Consider the following 22,650-nt stretch of genomic DNA (forward strand, 5'->3'; position numbering starts at 1 on the left):
GACAATGAGAGAACAGGCATTGTCTGTGATTGGAGGAGACAGCCGAAGCTGTTCTCAGATGTTCAGCTGCTCCCGCTGAGGCCGTGTACTCGATGTTACAGCCGTGACGCGGCGCGAATGTGATACTCCGCACTACCGTGGTGTAAATTACCCCAGGGTGAGGGACAGATCCTGAGCTTGATCAGCCCGTTGGCCATCGTACAATCATTTTTAGCCAATAGCCAGTGATTCCCAACCAGACCACCAGATAGAGAAACACTGGCTGTTACCTGCAGCTTTTTGGCCAGACAACCCCCCCACCCCCACCCCCACCCCATCCGTGGAAAATATTTGGATGGCCATTCATTTTGTGCTGGGGCAATCAATGGAGTCATCCTGCTCTCCAAACTAACACTATCAGATTTTAAAATGTGTATAATAGCAGCTGTTGAATTAAAATTATTTATTTTTATTTTTTTTATCAGAGGGGGGCATTAAAAACCTCTAAAACCTCTGTGGTGGCCAAATCGTTCTGTCACACCAAACTCACAAAGTGGCCCGACTACGCACCGTAAAAAAGGGCCACATCTGGTCCCTCCACGTAGGGTGCCACAAAAACATCTGCCACTGCCTGCGGACTCCTCAAAACTGGACTTCCTGAGCCCTTGACACAGCTTGGCTAATGTCTGACCTTTGACCTCCCGGCAGGCTGCGCTAAAGGAGAGGCGTGCATGCGACAGTGACGCGGATGGCCGTGAAGGACTGGCGGTGCGATGGGTCAGGAGCGCGGAGGCGGGGCCATGTCGTACCTGGCTCCCGGAGGATCAGCTGGGCCATGGCCTGGGCGTTCCCTGCGTCGTTCTCCGCCACGCACTGGTAGAAGCCCTCGTCCGACTTCACCAGACCGAGAATCTGGAGGTTACTTCCGCCCTGCGTGAAAAAAGATTAGAGGCATCCATCAGCGTAATGGGATTGCAAATTAACGAGGGATATGTTCGGATCATATCACCATGTGAGGAATTGCGTGATGTACAATAACATAAAAATGAAATATTTTATTGATGTCCAATTTCCTGACTTGATGCATTTGTATGTGTGTCTTTTCGGGTAATAGTCTTGACATCTCATTATTAATTTCTATGCAATTACTTGCATGTCACTGAAACTGAATCAAAATTGAGGGACATTTGGGTGTCACATACTATGAGAAAACTGGAAAGTGTTGCAATGGGTTTATAACTTATTCTTCAGCAACTAATTCAGCAATATTCAGATCTAACCCTAATCATCAACTTACTGTGGGCTTAAATATAAGGTAAATCTTGCATGATAAATTTTCCAAAAAAGCTTATGAATAAAACATACTCTTTTCTCATCTCTCATTGGGTACATTTTCACTCAGGGTTCAACTGATCTGAAGTGATGCATTTTGCTGGATAGGAAACCATAAGGAGGGGATGCTCGTATGTTAACATCAAAGCTTCTCTGCACTTACCAGGATCTGGAAGTAATCGCTGGGAATGACCACCTCTCCATTCTTCACCCAGCGGACAGTGGGAGAGGGCTTCCCAGTCACCTCACACTCCATCTCGATGTCCGTCGTCTCATAAGCATACAGGTTTGAGGGGTAATTCAGAAATTGGGGAGGCACTGAAACCAAAAAGAAGAGGCACAACAGGTTGAGACCTTTCCTAAACCATCACTGGAATATACTTAGGAAAATGTTTTCATTAATTGCACAAAATACATACACAAAACAGCAATAAACAATTATAAGACAGTTTTCAAGCGGAAAGACTAATCTGACCATATTACAATTAGGAGACATGAATGATATATTTATATATAGAGTTTGAAATGAAATGTCAGATGTTCCTTGAAGGCATTTTGAATATTCACACATAAATGCACACACTAAAAAGAAACACAAAGTCAGTGGCAGCAGTGCAGTATAATGGGTAAGGAACTGGTCTTGTAATCTAAAAGTCACAGGTTTGATTCCCGGATAAGACACTGCCGTAGTACCCTAGAGCAAGGTACTTAACCTGCATTGCTTTAGTATATATGCAGCTGTATACATGTAAATGCTATGTAAAAGTTGTGTAAGTTGCTCTGGATAAGAGCGTCTGCTAAATGCCTGTAATGTAAAACAGGATTATCAAAATAGCAATGGGAAATAATCGTTTATATGATTATAACTTTTATGAATTTGTCTTATCAACAGTCATTACACTTAGCAAAACTGCTGATTAAGCTATCTGTATTTTCAGTCCTAACAATAATTTGTCCCAGGTTCAATTGCAAGCTGTTGCACTGTTGCTGTCTCATTTATCACAAGCCATTGTACATACCTGCTGTATATAACAGGTTTTTCAGCTTAATGCATTTAATTCTCATTAAAATGGATCAAAACTATTGAAGATGGGTCAGGCCCAAACAGCCTGGAATTGCACAATAATATCAATATGGGTTCTTCAAGGTTGTGGTCCCAAGGCCCATTAAGGAATTAATCTGCAATGCTGTGAGGAACAATTTAAGAAAAACCCATAGCAGCAAACAAGATCTATCTACAAAAGTTTTTAAGGAATTAAGTGTGTTTCTCAACATCAGGGGGCAGTGATAACCTTTGCTGTAAATGGGGATTAAATATTTGTCACTATAATCACAGAAGGCCCCATTAACAATGCGGATCAGGCAGAACGGAGGCATTATCGAAAGACCAAGATATTTCTACGCTTCATCTTTCCAGAGAAACTGCTCCTTCACTGCCACACCGCTAATTTAGCAGGACCGGTGAAAAATGACAGTCAGGCTGCACAGCAGTGTACTGCATTATTTCAGCATTGCATACATACAGCATTCCTGAAAAAAAGAGCTTAGGTCACCTCATTTCTCTAGAGAAAGAAGCACACAATTAAACGACTGCACTACAATACTTTCACTTATGCCTCTTTTTTTATGCCCAAGAACAATAGCAATGCAAAGATGTGCTGCGTCAAATAGTCAGCCCCTAATTAATGAACATAAATGAGCAAGATTGCCGTTGCCATTACATGACTGTTTTGGAAGCATTACTGAAATAAGAAAGGTTTTTAATAATCCACAATTGCTCATGGCTCATTAACTGTGTTTAGCTTTCTTCCTTCATAAAAAGCTTAGCGAGTTCGCCAAACATAAGTCACTCATTAACTGTGTTTCTGAAGAAAAAAACAAACTATTTACTTGTAACAAAAAACATAATGAAAAATGGAGGTACTGGCTGAATTCATGGATACATTAACACAGGATCCAAAAGCAATACAAAAGAAGACCCCATCTGAGCTAAAGTTCAAAAAGTTCACAGTCATTTTTAGTTTCATCGCATAGACATCCAAAAAAGCCTTTCATAAGATAAGATGCAATTGATATAAGTGGAAAACGTGCTGAAAGAAGGTTTAAAATGACTAGAACTGTCTTTGTGATGACAAACACGTTGCATCACACAAGAATGTTTTGAAAGGAAGGAAATGATAAAAGAGCAAAGCAGGTGCCAGCAAAACAGCCTAATTGCACAAGGAATATTACATGATTTTGCATGACCTTTACAGACATTTGAGGCCAGCGACTAGAATGTCAGCCAAATACTGGTGCCCTTCTATGAAAATTACAGTCGCATAGCACACAGTGGAATGCTGTCATTCGGTTTGCGCACAGGCGTTATCTCAAGGCAAGAGGCGGACGATTACAAACAGATACGACTCTCTCAAAGTAAACGGCCCTTCCTATTCCAAGTACAGAGCCTTTCCACTCCAGGAACAGTGGAGGGTAGCATGAACTTCAAATCAGAGTAAAAACTGTAACAAAGACGTTGCCATGGTATTCTTTACCATAGAGAACAGGAAAGAGAAGGGATTCTCCAAAATCTCAAATACTGTTCAAAATATTGGATATAATATGAAGTACCCCCATCTATAATATACACTATATTGTGCTGTCATACTCTTTATGAGTGTAACAAGTATAACCTATCTGCCTCTGGGTCTGATTTAATCTCGAATCTACAGAATTAGATAATAATGACTCCCTAAAAATCATAACCTACAACTAGACAGATCAAACGATTATTGATTCTGAGGGCTAACGATTTGGCTTAGTTCTCCAGAATGCACACATAGTGGTCGCTGTTTTTGAAAAGAATTCCTTTTTTATCCATTCACTTTAACAGACCCTCATAAGTATGTACGTAAGACATTTTTTGTATTCCACAGAGTGGCCACAGAAATATATGTCTCATATATGATATATTTATTGGACTGGAGTGGAAAATGTAAAAAATGCCTCTTCTCGTCTGTGCTTTCAGGTCCCTGCTCATGTATTACTACAATGCACGTCAATATGCCATTAGACATGGTGCTACGTTATTGGTGGCGCATTGCACTAATTAAGCATTAATGATTTCCTGTTAACTGCCCTCCCAACATTTTCACTTGAGGCTATATGCACTAAACTGACTATTGCAGGTGGCTACAAACAACTTAGTTAGCAACAGCCACTGAGAAACACCAGAAAACAAAAATGTTAATTTGTGAGTGGGTTACACTTCAGGCAAGATACATTGATAAAGCACACAAAGTTAATAGCATACATTTTATAGCTAGAAAAGCCACTATTGTTTTATACACGCATTCTGGTCTATGGTCCTGAAAACAAAATACATTTTTGAGCAAACTTGTTACAAAAAAAAGTTAAATATTTGGCATGACGTGCTATCATTGAAAACACAAAAACAAAATGGCAGCAATTGTACAGCAGTGACCACATATGCCTCTTCTATGAGGAGCATTAGCATGACAAAACAAACAGTGTCGATGCGCCCCGCTTCATATGAGCTGGCCGTAATGACTCTCCCGTCCCATTGAAATGTAAATCTCCACATCTCTCATTTGAATAAACATCTGGCGCGTGAGCTGGAGAGCGCCGCGCGCCTGTTAATTCCGTCCCCCTGCGGAGGGAAGTCCTGCGGGACCGGGACAGCCTGCCGCACCGCTGGTGACATTCACAGAGGCTGTTCATACAGTCCCCACTCGGGGACACGTTTCAGAATGGGATCCCTTTTAAGTGGGGTGGCTGCCCCCACGCAGAATAGTCGTTGCCAGGGCGAAAACACTGCTGCGCGATGCAAAACCGGCCAAGTTATTATAATAATGCACGCTCATTACAATTTGTACTCGCGCATAATTATTCATTATTAATGGCCACTTGAGAGGAACATTCACCAAATGACACCTTTTCAGCTTATCCGGAGAGACACGGATTACGACTAAAATGAATGCAGACTTTGCCATATTAGTCCTAAATACAGAAAAAAGCTTTGCAGTGGCTAAGGGTTTATATAAAACAGCGCTGTATGCAGTGATTTTACATTTAGGCTTTACGCGCATTATATGCTGGCATACAATCACAGTGTAATACTATAATGGTATAAGCACGTACATCAAAGTTGATTATACTGCCGTGTTCCACTGAAAAATGGTTACGTATTTCTCAACATTTAAACAGAATATCATAGAACCTGCGTTTATATTCTATCAATAACAATATGCTTTTAATCTGTCACAATATGGTAAAACATTGACACACAGTACTTTTCAAGAGCTTCTGGTATTACTGTATCTTTCTTGACAAAATTTGATTTTATGCTTATTTAATCACCATTAATGTCTCTGCTGATCTCAAATAGAGCGTCCACCTCTACAGTCACCCCGGAGGCTGTGGTCGATGCGCTGGAGTAAAAATGGATCGTGAGTGGCTCTCTGTAACTGGATGTGACATAAGTATGTGACCATGAAAGCACAGAGTGATGCCACCATTAACATAAGCCCTCAGAGCAGGTGCCTCCTCCCCCCCCCCCCTTCTGAACTTCTGACATCCCTTTAAAGACCACAAGCAGTGGTTAGCTACAGATCTGCCACACGGAAGAATAGAAACAGTGGGTGAAGCAGCCCACGCTTGTGGAAAAAGCCCCAGTCTTTTGTGTTGAATCTGAAGTTTCAAGCTGTCAGCATTTTCCATTTAAACTCACAAAATTATTCTGAGCTTAAAACACTTGTGCAATTGCGTGGGCAATCAACAGCTGCGCATTGGAGGTGTGCTGAATCTCAGGTCAGCGTGGTAAATATGCATGCCAAGAGCAGAAAAAATCATATGAAGGACTCTTATCTCCTCCAAGCCAGAATCTGACCACAGCACAACCTTCATCAGCTGTTGCCCGTCACATCTTCAGATAAGATTACCCATATCAGCAATGGTTTACCCATCATTTTTATTTACTTCTGTAGATCCCTATTTACATGAACCTCCAGTAGAAGCACAAATAACACAAGTAAGCACAAATATAGCTGTATCTCCGTTTTTCATTTACAATAAACTACTGAGATTCTTTGGAAATGTAAACTGCTAATAAAGATGAAAACAGAAACACAAAAAATAAAATTCTTAAAGGCGCATGAATAACATGCATCATCTAGTACTTGGAAAATGAGCAAAAGAAGAAGTGGAGACAGTTCTCATCTTATAGGAGGATATTTGTAAATTCAGATTTGAAAATATATAAAAGAATTTGGGCATCTGATCACAATAGTACTCACTGTAGTACTATTAACAAATGCAACCATATTAAATGCAGCCTAACAACACACAAATACCAAAAAAAGTTATAAAACATAAAATTTCAACAGTTACAGAAAATGCATAGCCATTAAGTAATAGGCAAATATAGACAAGATAATTCATATGAATTCCTAACTGATTGTCCTTGTAGTTCCTAATTAAACTCACCTCTTTTACACCTCCCCTGTGCAGCAGGTGAGTTACTGTCTCTAGTCATAACATTACCCAAATTTAGCTGCCTCCACCCTGAGTTACTGCTAGTGTTTGAGAATTGGGCCTTGACTGTGAAAACAGGGCCCACAGATTAAGTTACAAATGATTATGAAGGATGTATCAAATGTAAGGGGAAATACCAATATTTTTTGAGAGAATAACCCAACGAGTAGGTGCTGAAGCTCGGAAATTTACAGCTTGGCTCATTTCAATGTAGGCATAACAGAAAATGTAAATGTTTTCAAATGCTAAAATTGATCATTTCATCAGTATATATATATTTTTAAATCGGGACATGCCTAGTTTACTATGATTGTGAATTACTTACATTTCTTACTGCCACCCTTTTCAATGAGAAAATCCAGCAATATCTACACTCTTTGGGAAAGTAAATTGCATCATTTTTTAAAATGCTCAAGTTCCACCCCATGTGAGTGCCTTCAATTACTTTTTATATTACTTGGGTTATATTTAATTTTGTACAACAGATAAATTTAGAGTTTCATTTCTCAATTAATCCACAAAAATTCATGTCACCAGGATGCTGTGTTATTACCTTAAAATTTATTTCAGAACACTAATTCTGGGTCTTAGTCCCAAAAGGACTTACATCTACTTGTTTATTGCACATGACATGAAGAGTTCAAGATCGTTAGTGAAACGATTTTTCCATTGTATCGGGAACCTTTTATAGGGGGTCTTTGATTAAGCCAAATCCCAGCTTAAACAGATTTACAGTGATCAAGGATTTAGTGAGTGACTCCCTCTGGCATATTTAACACAGAGAATATATGAGTTCTGATTAAGGATTAAAAATAGCAACATTTTCAGCCTTCGGGCACACTGCATGGCTGTAGTCTGAACTAAGTAACTAATGATAGGGCATTCCAGCAGCTCTCACTCTGGAAAAGATATGAATCAAAATGTCAGGACTTATTTTATGGACATAACTGCAGTTGGCAAATAGTGGTGCATGTGTTAGCGCAATTAAAACAATGCGTGTTCAAAATCAATTTTGGTAATTCAATACTGCTAGCACACGCAGTGCGAAGTACAAGTGGGCTGGTGATATATTGTTTGAGGTGTGGTGAAGGTGCATCTACACCGACATCACTTAATGATTTATCTCTGAGGGGGTTGGGATTAATTACCCGATAATACAACAGATGTTTGATTAATCATTCTGTGTTGTCTGCAGCCCGATCTGAAATTTTAAGCTTATTGATATGCTGTTTGCCTTTGTAAATGCAACTTTAAACACATAATCTGTGCTTATTTATTGCGCAATGGTTTATATACAGTACTACTATGGCAGTATTTCTGCGTATGCCCAAAAATCAACAAATTCAAAAATAATTAATAAAAACTCCAGACCATTTATACTACAATACTAGAGCTGTGTGCTTGCATCCATATACACTTTAATAGCAAAAAATGCAAGAAGGAACCTCATAGCATAACAAAAATTAAATTCTTAGCCATTTGTACTGCTCTAGAATACCAACATTCAGCCAACCAACTGTGGGCTGTGATTTACATAGTTGTTTCTCATCAAAAAAACAAGCCACACTGGGTACACTGAGAGTCAAATCCACTCTGATAAGATACTGCTTAAACCTTTGCGCTTTTCGTGAACTTAGGTACAAATTATTGAAACATATACATTATATGTTTCCTTATTAAACATACATTATACAAAGTGGAGCATATTTTCCCCACTCAGAGAAAGTATGTATGTATACTGTTTGTATATACAGTATACATACATATTTATACGTATGTTGTTATTGGTATCATCAAAATTATCCTAAACCTTTTTAGAAATTCTAATAAATATTTGCAAAAGTTTCTCAGCTATTTATTTATTGATTTATTTACTTTTTAATTAACTTATTTATTTGTCAAGATGCCCATTAATGTAATTAAAATGGGTATACTGGACAGTCAGTGAGTTTAAATAAGCGATACACTTAAACATATTCATTTTCATAAGTTTCTTCACAATTATATGCATTATTTTTATTGTGTCGGTTCTTCTTTCTTTGAGCGCAGTGACCTCAGCTTGCTTAAAAATACAAAATAGTTCCAACTGAAATAGGTTTATATGTAATCTTTTGAAGAACTGGGTAATATATATACTTACAACAACAAGCAGTAGTTATTTGATGTGCATATTCTTGCTATAAACCACAATGCCCCAATACCAACCACTGTAAAATTGGCAGGTCTTTAGAAATTTCTGTAAGTATCTAAAATGTCTTTGTCAATGCACAAAAAAACTATCTTGGCCAACTGAAAACATACGCTAAAAATTTTAAGAGGAAAAAATCCAAACTGAAAAACCAAGTAAACAACTCTGGAAAGGTTCATAGAGGCAGGGACGTTTGTCAGTGTACATTCAAAAGGAGGCAATCTGTAGTATTAATCACTCAGTGAAAAATTGCAGCCACTGGCAGCAAGGTGAACTTCCTGTGCCATAACTCTCTACAGCTCAAAAAGTCGTCACTCAATTGTGACATGTTGTTATATTAATCTTGGAAGTTTATTGTTGTTTGATTAAATAGTACCCTCGGTTCAGAGATGACTTTGCGGTGTAGATTAAACACATGGGTCAACGTCAAACAATGCCAGCCCATAATGCCGATATTACGTAAAAAAACAAAAAAAACAAATAAATAAATTTAAAAAATACAAGAAGGTACAGAATAATGAAAAACAAACTACTGCTGAGTACAAGTGATCTCCTGGATCTTCTAAATGCCCTTTTGCCATCTAGTGTAAAAATGACGGTACCGCAGTATATTTGGGGGACCCACTGAAGCAACTGAGGGACACGATACCTTGAGCTGCTTAGTCACAGCCAATAAAAAACAGTTCTTACACTTAAAGTGAATGATAACCTGAAACTCTACCATTGACATTTTGCTTGGTAGATTAATAGGATTTATCAGCTCTCTAATGGGTCTCATTGAAATCATTATTATCGGAAATAACAAACATTCATTATCCCAATCACGGCCGGCGACGCCCACAGCACCAGATTCATCCACCGAGCATTCTTTACACATTCTGTGCATGAATAAGAAATCATGTCATTTAAATCATGGGATAAATGTAGAAATATAAGTGCTATGAATTTGTATTACTGCTGATGTTACTGTACATTGCTGTTGTACAGTATGTGTAACTAAGCTGCTTTAAATAAGGATAACGATTCCACTGTATGATGAGAGCATGCACCATAAATCATTTTTGCAAGATTTCTTGTTTTCATTGTAAGTGTGAGGTTTTATTGTAAATTATTTAAGTGTGATGCACATTTACAGAACCTTAGTCACGAATCTTAAGCATTAAATCCCTGGGTAAATTAAATTGAATTAAAAAGTAACATAGAATAAGAATGCATATGTGTTTAATATAATGCTTTATGGTTTAATTCCAGCTTTGCTATTTTATTAGGAAAGTGCAAATTTAAGGCACAATGCATGATTTCCTAAAACTTATATTGCTGAACTTCCACTTATGAAAAGACGTGGCTCAAATGTTTGTTGCCACACACGGCTTCACTTTGGCACTTTTTCCTCACTATTTAAGCCTAGTTGCATAATATTTTCTAAAGAAAACCTTCAAACTGTATTCTGAGCTAGGTGTGGACAGCCATTCTCTACAATAAAAAACTTCTAGACTGAAAAACGTAAAAACTTTCCAAACTGATTAACATCTGAGTTATTTATCATGTGTTCACCAGGATGCGCACTTCTTAAACATTCTTCATGAACACTGGCTGGTCTGACCTCTTTTGGCTGCACAGAGGATGACTTATCCCTCATCACAGGATTCATACCAAGCGATAAGCTACTGAAATAAGACTGAAGTCAGTGTCAAACTGCAGTGCTCACAATGGTGGCTAATCAGCGATGTCAGGTTAACACTTCGGAATAAGAAGGAAATAGAGAAGATGATCACCTCTTCTCCAGGAAATGTGAAATGATATAAAGTGGTCCCCATTTGTGACCTTTACAGTAATCATGTATCTGAAAATTTAAGAATCCGAGCAAAGGTATGTAAGGGGGTGAAGAGTGAATTGAGCAAAACTGGACCTGGCAGAAGAAGCATTAGTCTTATTTTCCACTTAAGCTGGGAGTACACTTGATACTGTAAGAAGGCGAACTCGAACCACAGCTGTACACGGCGTTGTATACTTCAGCAATAACTCACAACCGGCAGTGTTGTGATTATATCACAGCTAAGGGGTGTCAGCTGTGATATAATCACAATATATTATTATTGCTGTTATAAAATGGTTACCAAATATGATAGTAAAGATATTATAGACACAATCCAATTAAAAGTTTATATTAGCAATTTCATTAGAAAAATAATTAATAAGAAAGTAGTTCCCGGATGTAATGTTAGTAAACTCTCCCTAGCAAGCAAGCAAGCTAGTGTTAGTAAGCTAACAAGAGTTATGCCTTATTGATGTTTCTTTATAAGTTCCCATTGATTGGGAAACCACTGAAAAACTGTCCAACATCAGTGGTGTCACGTTGCACAGGTCTAGCCTACTTGTTTTGTTAGGTGGAGGATGCTCGACATGGCGAGGATGCTGCTCCACCTTCTCCGGCACCTGAGTTTCAGTCGTCAGGAGCTCTAGAGAGAGCTTACAGTATGGACATAACCTCTCTTGCATTAAGACTTGTATTATTCAAAAGTTTCCATTTTGTGACCGATGATGACCGTTACATGTGGCCAAAGTCAATACGAAGTTTCGTTTTCTCTACAAACACATAGTTTTACGTGATTTAGTTCATAAGAACTAGACAAAGTTCATTTCCGCAGCAAGTACACTACCAGCATTACCCTCATTTCCTCAAGAACCCTAATGGAGGCTGCAATGGTGGTCAGTGGTTGCCTTTGTAAGGAGGTCGGGACAGGGTGCAGCCCTCTCTCTTGCTGAACAAACTCTACTTGGCATGGTGTAATCTTGAGCAGCAGTTGCCAGGGGCCAGCCAGCAGATTCCCAGCATCTTGTTTAGTGGGGAGGCCTGGCTGAATCCCAGATCTCTGGCTTGGCAGAGGGCACAATGAAAAAAAAGGGGAGCTTCCATTTTATCCCCATGACCAAAGGCAATAAACTTTTGAGCGGGGGGGGGGTGCAGGTGGCAAGACTAATGTGGGCCATTCCAACTTCAATGAATGCAGCATTTACGGCCCACTACATACATGGTAGTGATGTGCATTCATATACAGTTGGATAACCGTTTGCATTTCATTTTTAAACTGTGCAACATGGTCACCAGGATGTGTCAAAGGACATAGAATCAAATTGCCATCCTTATGTCATCACTGTGTGATAGGATATCATCTCAATCCAACCTATCCTAAGTGTGTTCACATAAAAACAAAAGAATTAAATCTTTTTGTTAGAGATGTGTTGCCAATTGTGTGTTGCCAAAAGAAATACTTTCACAGTTAACATCATAAAACCTGTACTACTGGCAAAATTGATATTTACCTATTTTACAGAGTGGGGAAATGCAAATAGAGCCAAACAAAAATAATTGACTAAGTATTGAATTCTGTAAAGGCAAGGGAAAATGAGAAAGGCTTTCACATTTAAAATGTTGCTTATATTAACTGACTTTTGTTGAAATTGTTGGCAATTCATTGATCCACAACACTTTTTAAAGATCACAACTCTAATTAACATATCCCACAATGGCCAGGAGGGTGCTAGTGTTCCTGCAGAGATGTTCTGAAATCAGAAACTGTACAGAGGTTACTGGATGGCTCATTTGGCACACGCTGAGGTGCACGGATGAGCCTCACAGCCTCAGATTGAACCCGGACCGTGGCGGTGCCGAAAGTGGCCGGTTAGCTGTGTAGGGTGACAGGCAATTGGCACCCCCATAGCACAGTGCATGGGGCGGTTCACTCAGACAGCGACCCACATTTCCTCACTCTTGAGCGACCCCCACTGGCCAAAGAGGGCACTCGTCAAAGCCACATCTGAAAGGTCTTCCTCTGATGCTGCTCTGTGCCAGCTCACCTGCGGTCTGTGATGCAGAAATAAGTAGCTGTTGGACAGTACGGGTTTCAGAGTTTCAGTTCTGCCAAACCGCAGGGTGGTTCGTGCACGGAATGCAGCTGTGGCTGCAAACGGTTGGACATTCCGGATTGGAATGGGAATTGAATTTATATAGCCCCGGGTTGAGCGACAAACTTCATTTAAAAATAATAATAAATAAATTTTAAAAAGGAACTGTAACCATAGGCATATGAAAAGTTTTTAAGTCTTAGAATTGCTCCTTAACTAGATCCTATTCAGTTTTAGTTTAGTTCATCCCCAGACACTCTCAAGTCTGTAAGATTATTTACTCAAAGAGGACTTGCCATGTGAATGGTAAATTCTTATTTTTAAAAAAATTCTATTTTAATTCTAGAATTGTTTTAGTTTAATCTGAACAAGTCAGGCAAATATTGAAGAAAAAATCTTTACAAGGCATGCTGTGTAAACAGACATCATTCAGTGTGAATTTGCATCAGTTATTGTTGCTGATTCTGTATATCCAAATCTGAAGTTAGCCCTAACCAATCCTGAGATATCAAAATTATTTCTGACATGCCCCACCTTCTCACTAGATAGAAAATAAAAAAAAATAAGAATTATTTCACTAAAAATCTCTACCATTTTGACCATGCAGTCCATTGTCTGAAAGCTTACCTGGTAGATCTTTTTAAAATTGGACTGACATCCACATTCCATTGCTAGCCTCAACCAATCCAGAGTAAATCTCTCTGCATAAAAAGCTTGCAACATGTTTGAACATCTCTCTCTCTCTCTATCTCTCTCTTAGTAAGACCCCCAAACTTATTGCTTTCCTGCTTGTCCATCATGGTAGTTTCTGATGACAGACATTATCCTTGAAGCCTTAAAATAGTCACAGCCAGTTCTGTAGAATCACTGTTTGAAGAACCCCTTTCCAATGTAGCCAATGTACTGTAGCAAAAGAAAATACAGGTAATCTTTATTTCTACATGTGATGTTTTTCCGTTTGAAGCCTTTTCTCAGGCTGGGAACTTTTCTTACGGATTGAAAAAACATGACCCATTTTGTAGAACCCCATGTCTACTGAAAATAAGCAGTATTGAGTTGGACAGAAAGGGTTGCACAAGCACAGAAACTTTTAAAGTTTAAAAGAAAAATTGGGACTCAATGTAGTTCACTTGCTAGCTGAAGCGTACATTTGAGCCATTAGCTTGGTCACTAATTGTAACAAATATCTGAGTAAAAATGTGTCCTATTGTCCTATTCGGTTCTGTCATGCAATGCTGGTGAATCCTCCTTTAAGCTCTCCCCTGCAATGACAGCATCTGCATCTGAGGGATGAACCACTCCACTTCTATCAGTGTAGGTGTTATTTTGAAATAAGAGTCAAAAGTGAACCAACATGTCCCTGTGAATCAGTTAGAGTGTTTGTTTGCTTGTTTTTTGTGTTTGAGGTGGGGTGGGGAGGGGAGAGACATATTGCATGACCTGACTGGTCACATGGGAGATGTAGCAGTCACATATGTGCAATATGCAGCACATTAAAAATACTCTACTCCTTGCTCAGATGCAGTCTATTCCTAGCCTCAACTGTCTTTCCTGGTCTGCCTTGTTTATTCACTTCCCTTTGAACTAAAGTAGAAAGTTGCTGCTAAGGCTTTTTTTCTTCTTTGTTGTCTCAAACCAGTTTAATAGCAGAGTTTATTATTTATTTATTGTTTATTAACCTTTATTTATGCAGGAAGTTACTTCTCTCTGAACATTATGCACTTCTTTCTGTTCCACCAGTCAGTTTATCCCACTCTCCCTCTTGGCCACTGAGCTAATGATTCAGCAGAAATGGCACCAGTGAAAGAGAAATTTCACAATTTACAATCTGATGATGAATTGCTGGACTACAAAATAATCACAGGATAGCAGATATTATCATGACCACTTGTATTGCGTGCCACACACATGCTTACAAAAATTCTTATTAGACTTTGAATGTCCATTTGTTTCAGGAGATTCTCTGATTTCCTAAACTATGAGGTGATGAGGTCAAATAATTACCCTCAACACACGAGGAAACTGTGTTGAGCTCATTTTTAAATCCAAGATATCCTCATTCCTTCAAGTTTTTCATTCTGTGATGTAATGGACACTCATGTTGTTTCCATACACTCTACTTACACATTTATCAAACCATTTCTTTAGGGAGCCAGATCATTATTAAACTGCCTAAATTCCTTTTTGGCACCTCTGAACTGTTTTCATTTATTTGCATATCCAGGTTAGACATGTAAGATCCATCTTGCTTAATTGGTATGTTGGCTTTCAAAGCACAGTGGGGTAATTCAGTACTCCTAGATCAGACCCTCCAACAGACATCTATGTTTTTGGCACAAATCCACACACAAAAAAAATCAATCATCTTGTTTTTTCCTGTTTGGGCACAGAATGTACTCAAGAGTAAGTACCCACACTGCATTTAAGAGAGCCAATGCAGAAGTCGGCCAGAATTCATTGGGTGCATCTGGTGAGATTCAATCTTATTTCTCTTAGCTTTTTTTTCTAATCCAGAGTTACTCAAATTGATTGAAAAGTTATTGGCGTCAAACTTACGTGAAAGTGTCTGCAAAAGTGCCATGTCTTCCCAGAAATAGTATACTGTTAGGCTTTAATGTGCATGTCACATACTGACCACTATAGTATGGTTAATGGGTGATAGCCACATATTAATTGATGATGCCCTGTATAATAATTTGGCAGTCTTCCCCTTTATTGTATTGACATTTAATGGCATCACAGTGCCAAACCATAGATCTGGTCTTTGAGAGCTGAGTAAAAAGTATTTTTATCTGCTCACTAATTTATTGGCAGTATATACTGTAGTATCTCCACTTATAGTTCTGTGTCCACAAGTCCACATTATCTATGTCACTTTTAGTGTCATAAAAGCATATGACTTGCCCTTATACTTTTGTGTTACTTCTGTGATACACAGTACTCTCCGAAATGGATTTATAAGAGTACAAGGAAGAGGAAATTGCATGTGTTAAAACAGCAATCCTGGCCTTTTTCCACAAAATTAAGCAAGCTATGTGAGCAACCCCCAGTGTAAAAAATACAAAACTGCATAGTCATGAAAAAGCACAGCGGTCCTAAACATCCATGGAATGTATCACAGAACACAATCAAACACGTTTAGAAGCTAAACAATTTTTGCGGAATTTCTATGCACAGAATATATGTACACAATTCAAACAAAGTTAATGGATACGTTTGGATATTCCTAATATTAGGTGTTGATTTTCTTCCCTGGTATTTTAATAATTGGGAACATTAGGCTTCATTACTACTCAAGAAAAATCATTGGCTTGTTGAAAAATGGATCTCAGCTGGAGAGAAATATTGCGGAGAAAATCCTATAAAATTAAACGCAACACTTAGTCTAATGGCAAAGAGAAGCAAATAAAGCAACATGCTGAGTGATTATGCAATGCTCAGAAAGTATTTGTGCTCTTGTCTTATTGCACTAAAAGCCCAGGATCTTCCCTTTCCTTAGCCTCAACCAGTGACACGGGAGATTAATTTCTGCTCAAAATAGGCATTTCTAATTCATATCATCATTATGGTGCTGATCCTGTCATCTGAAGAAAATTTGTGCATAATTTCTTACATTTACAAGTAACAGCTAAGGATGAATGTTGATTGAATGCAAGCTAATGTGTCAAATAATTGTGCAGGAATCTGAAGGAAGACTGAGGATCATAAACTGGAAATGGAGCCAAAACTGTTCATCGCTGGCAATTAAAGAGAAGTGAAGGTTGAAACAAGACCAGGTTAAAACCTAGTATATGGCTGAACCTAACACACGTGATCCGGCCGACCAGTAGTGTAACTTCACAACTTGGCCGACCAATGGTGTAACTTCATCACTCAGTCAGTCAGTCAGTCAGTCACTCAGACATTCGCGTTTGTAGGGCTGGCCCCGCTGTTGTGGTCCAGCCAAAAAATATACAAGGATCCTGGTGAATGGGTAACACAATAATGCGTTTGACTGACTGTGCATGTGCGTGTAACACACACGCCTGCCTCTTCAGAAACCGTCCGTTAATGTGTATGCAATAAAGCCTGTGGTTTTCAATAAATAAATAAACAAATAAATACACAGCGTATGTCCATATGTGACTGTGTGGGTAATATGCCAACAATGTCAATATTTTTCTCCAAAAAAACATGAGACAACAAGAGCAATCTGAAAGGTAATCTGAGAAAAAATTAGAAGCAGGTAAATAAAAACCAGTGTTTTGGCCCATTTCTCAGTGTCCAACAAGAGTCGTCTACTTATTGGCGCTATTCACAGAACGATTCCCTGTGAGAGCCGAGAGGGAAACTTTAATTTTGTTTCTTCGGATTGGAAATTAAAAATTGATCAGAGCTATTTCAGCTTGGAAGGCAGTCAAGTAAGATTCACATTTATAATTCCACTTTGGGCTTAAACTTTGGAAAGTTTGGAAAACTGAAATAGCACCTAACTGTGCTCAGCATTAAATTCGACCAAAAGAGATGCCTTAGTTCTTACATGAGTTTCTTAATGACTATTAAAATATGTTATTGTCATGAAAACACACAACTTCAACATTCAAGTGTGGCAATTTTGGGATAATTGCAGTATACAATTAGTTGGAGGCTAGCATGGGTTTAACACAAGACATTTGTATGTTTCCTGGATGCAGTGCAAGATTAAAGATAGAGGTACTATAAACTGAAAACGGACTTGCATTATTTTATTTAAACAGCAACAAAAAAGTGTCATGAAAGTGTTTGAAATAACTGATCTAAAATAATTTAGCATATGTTGCCAATCCCATGGTAAAATGAAAATCTGTTAGATTTTTAACTAAATAAATAAACATAAAAGAAAATAAAAATCAATGTAAGGTGGTATATTCCAACTGGCATGATAAGAACCTAAACAAAACTCAACCCAACACAACAGAAAGATTCCCAGTTTTGGGAGAGCAGTCCAAATTGCTTAAATGAGCTATTTGCATGGCGTAGCAAGCGTAACACATCCACACAAACTAACTGGAAGGGGGAAAAAAAAACATTTACACGGAGCAGATTGCTACATTATACATGCAATTGCTAACAAGACAACAGTTGTCATGTCCTCATCGCAAACCAAGTAAGGGGAAAATCTGCTCACACAGACATTTGTGAACACATACACAAGGACCCATGTGAAGTGGCAGCACCAGATGAAGGTCTATGTCCCAAAAACTCTCACAGCACGCTCCCCTATTACAAATGGCCTCTTAAACGGTTTCTATAATGTCCACAACACCAGACTCAAACAGTTCGACGCAGCCATCTTTTGTTCATAGTTTTGACTGTGTTTGCAAACACTGTTCAGCAAATGACTTTTGATGGTTATTTGAAGGCTCCTTAGTGTGTCTGTAGAGATACTACTGCCATCAATCGAATATGCCTCCAGCATCTGCTTTCTGCAGTGGAACTTGGGACTTGTTACACTTGTGAGAGTAACAAATCCCTAGTGAATTTCAATCTGCTGTCACACATTCACCACGTCAGAATACATCCAAAGTTCCCTCAGCCAGACTACTGAATTGCCAGTCTCCATTGCCCATGCTCAATGCTAAACAGCACTCAGTCCTTCAGCAAAACAGCACAACCCAGTAAGAATCCTCTCAAATGTGCCTATTATACAAATATAGCACTTTCTTCCAACCCTCATCCTTCCTGATTCGAATGGGGAATGACTATGAGTCAGTGCTGTCAGAAAACAGTGTAACTGACGTTTTATAATGTGCTGTATATAATGGCTTTCAAAGATTTGAAAAAGATGGCAGCTGAAACAAAGCTCTGAAACCATCTGCGCTTTTTGTGAATCATCACTACCAGCGCTGAAAACAAAACATCAGTCTATAGCAAGGCTGCCACAAACATAATGCAGGCTTAGGGTGGATCGATAGCCGTCACTTCACAACGGTGCCATTTTTTTCCTGCACTCATCTTCCGTCAGTTTTGTGTGCCTCACTCTGTTAACAGACAGCAGAAGTTCGGCAGGAGGTAGCCAAAAGTTTGGGAGGTGCTGAATCAAAAGTGTGGATATAAAGGAACTGGAAAGCCAGTGTAAATGTATGTTTTTGTATGAATGAGCAAAAAAATGGTTTTACAGAGACACGGTGGTCCAAAAAAAAAATCGTCAGTCACATGTGTATCATATAATCTAGATTCTAGAATATGATCCACGGATAATAGGAAATTGACAGATTGTGCTAAAGGTACACAATCTGTCATTAAAAACTGGACAATGTAAAAGTTTTGCCAGTAATAAGCAAAAAAGCATTGACTGCTGAAATTTTCACCATTTCTGCGTGATGTTTTCTTACATCAATAAAATATCAAGCTTTTTTAGAACTGTCTATCTAAGCATCTATCCTATGATTACTAAGCATCTATCCTATGGTTAGTAATTGGATTAATTGAAATAAAAGGCTTAAGCTGTTCTACCTTCCAACACACAATCAAGTACAAACTGTGACTAATAAGATTGAGAACAATAACCACAACCATTTATAAAACATTTTAAAACAAACAACTGAGTCTGATCCCTACTCTGTGAACTCTGGTCATCTGAGGAGAACACAAACATGGTTCTCATTTTTGGGACCAGAATAGATTTGTCATTAGCTTAAGTAATGAAGGAAACACAGGGAGTAAATTTAAGATTGCATTTTTTTTTTTCAAACAAGCAAGTGACCAATGCTCCACAAAATGTATTGAGTCTCAGAGAGGACAATGTAGAACCCAGTGATTAACACTGCACAGGAGACTCCTAATTATTTGGACTTTCATGGGACAAACTGATTAAATACACCATGCTTTTAAATACAACACGGAACATTGCATTTAGAAGTCAAATCCAATACTCTCTGGCACTCTATATTAATCATGAACACTTGCATTCACTAGGCTTAGTTCAAACGCTAGAGAATATGCAGGGGAAGTTGCACTTCTGATTCGGTGGATTCGATTTCTGTTCCAGTTCAGAACCAAAGAATGAACAGCCCTCCTAATAAATTCTCAGTATCCTATGGATACAGTAATTGGATTAATTGAAATAAAAGGCTTTGGCTGAATCCCTCCCTACCCCCCACAGTGCGTAACTAATAAGATTGAGAACAATTAACCGGATCAGCATTGCGTGTGCACAAGGATTAAAGCTGGGACTATATCAGCCTTCAAAACATCAATGAGTCTTTGTATATGCCAGACACATCAATATTCTATTTTATTTATGCCACTGCATACATTGTTATAACACTGCTGTTTGTGTATACTCTCAATGACAGCTGGACGTGCATACACTGTACTTGAGATTGTTTGCCACTCACAGTAATGTATTTATTTAGTGTGATTACAATAAACATTTTGAAATAAATACAAATGAACTTGAGCACATCCATTGTGTTTTCTTTTGTGTAAACTCTCTGACATCCATAAAAAATGATACGTTTATTTAACCCATTCAACTAATGTGAATTCGTCAAAGGATTTGCTAGCTTTGTTGCCCAGTGGGAGGAGCCACATAATGGTCTAAAATAACTCTAAAACAATACCTTACTAATACTATCTAATTTGCTACTTACCTTTACAGTAGGAACATTATTTTAATTACTGGATTATATCTCAAGTAGTTGGTAAGAAGCTGTAAAAAGTGCTGACCCATCATTTATATGACACCATCAGTGGTGCACCTTCCTCTACTGCTCAGTAACCTCTGCCAGTACAACTTTTGTCAAACGTGAGGTGAGTGGCTCTGAATATCAGCATGCATAAAAAACCTAGTTTAAATTCAGTTTGGAAACAATGGCTCAGACAGGTCACCAACTGAATTTCAAGCTGCTCATTGAAGACTGAGCTGGTAAGGAAAGAAATTATCTTTGGTACGTTTGCAGTCTCAGAGCATCTCACCACTGCTTCAGCTGAGAATCAAACATGCTGTGGGAAAATTGCGTAAAAAAGTATGAGGCATCGGTGTTTTCATTTTTTCCAGGGGACAACAGAGAAAAATGGTTTCTTCGCTTGAGTGGACTGTAGATGGCTCTCAGGAGAACTTCTGCAGCCATGAGCCTGTACCCTTCAACACACTATGAAACTTGCAAAAACAGAAGCGATAGACATTCTGATTGAAACCACAACAAATTCAATATTAGAAACTCTCCCAGGAGCAGCCCACAAAGAGCTCCAGACTACACGAAAGCAGGTGTTTTCTGAAGAGCAACAATACAATTCTGGGAAACTCTTAATGGGACATCTTATACTTGAAGTGTTGCTAAAAATACAGCAGTTACTTTTCGGTTATTGTGAAACAGCTAATTGAATTATGTTTTTCCTTTAAAAATGCTGTACTGAAAACAACAATCGTACTTATATTAGTGAAAATTTTTATGTTCAATTTAATCACAGGGGACTACTGCATGGTAACAAAAAAAGGCATTGTTAAAACAAGTATCTCTGGGGACAAATGCTGTTTTTCTGTTTTCCTACGCACACACACACACACACACACACACACACACACACACACACAGTCCCTCAGTTGTCAGCCCCCTGCTAAAACTTACTGGAAGCAGTCCTTTTGAGCCAAAACTGACCTACCAGTTGAATTATACTTTCGGGAACAAAAATGTGGGTCAGAAAGGGACACACTCAGTTGAATGATAAAGTGAGCCTGTTGAAACTTCATGCCATGCTGTTCCCTGCAATGCACTAGTTGGAATGCAAGGCTGGAATGTTGTTAGCATACAGTAATGGGCTGTATCTGATTTTCCTAACTCTTATCAACCAGAAAGGTTCAAATAGGCTGAGCTGTATTTTTGGAGATGCAATAATCATTCATCATGCCTTTTTGGCTTCACAGCTACTTTCATCCAAACCAACATCTGTCCATCCATCCACCCATTTTCTACACTATTGCAGGGTAGCTGGAGCCTATCCCAGCAGACATTGGTTGAAAGGCAGGAAGACATCCTGGACAGGTCACCAATCCATTGCAGGGCCCACACACCATCCACTTATGCATTCATATCCCAAGGACAATTCAGACTCTCCAATTAGCCTATCCTGCATGTCCTTGGATGGTTGGAGGAAAGCAGAGCACCCGGAGGAAACCCACACAGACCCAGGGAGAACAGAAAGGCCCTCGGCCAGGATTCAGACTCGATACCTTCCTGCTGCGAGGTGACCGCCCATATATTCCTAACATTTTAGCACAACTTACATGTCTATTTTATTTTATATACAGTACTTCCTTCAATGCACCCAAATGACAGTTAAAATTTGCTCAAGGACACAACAGCATTGTTCTAGCCAAGATCAGCACCTGTAACCTTGTGGCCAAAGTCCAGTCCCCCAACCACTATACAACACAGCTTTCTACAGCCTTCAGCAGGGCTAAGACAGAAAAAAAACATAGCAAACGCAGACAGTCCCTGTACTCACCCAGGACAGAGAGCTCACAGGAGGCACTGATGTTCTCGTTCTTGTTGTGTGCCACACAGGTGTAGGTACCTGAGTCGTCATCGGTCACACTTTTGATCAAGAGGTTGCTCCCACCAAGCAAGGTGTACTTCTTTGACCTGTGGAGGTAATGATTGAAGGACAAAACAAATAAGTGGGATTACAAACAGGTACCACAGTCCTGCAGAATTTCAAACCTAATATTTGAGGACTGGATGGTATTAGGA

General features: G+C 38.8%; 1 protein-coding gene across 2 annotated transcripts in view; it reads right to left on the reverse strand.

Annotated features, from left to right (window-relative positions):
* Positions 1-22,650, reverse strand: part of dcc (DCC netrin 1 receptor) — a 368,326-nt gene that overhangs the window by 98,512 nt on the left and 247,164 nt on the right. For both annotated transcript variants that reach the window (XM_064307455.1, XM_064307454.1), the window contains 3 exons: positions 22,406-22,542; positions 1,475-1,629; positions 789-909 (listed from right to left, as the gene is read on the reverse strand). In XM_064307455.1, coding sequence (XP_064163525.1) covers positions 789-909; positions 1,475-1,629; positions 22,406-22,542 — 413 coding nt within the window. The remainder of the gene's footprint in view (positions 1-788; positions 910-1,474; positions 1,630-22,405; positions 22,543-22,650) is intronic.

Source organism: Anguilla rostrata, chromosome 14 (assembly GCF_018555375.3).
Source record: "Anguilla rostrata isolate EN2019 chromosome 14, ASM1855537v3, whole genome shotgun sequence".
NCBI lineage: Eukaryota > Metazoa > Chordata > Actinopteri > Anguilliformes > Anguillidae > Anguilla > Anguilla rostrata.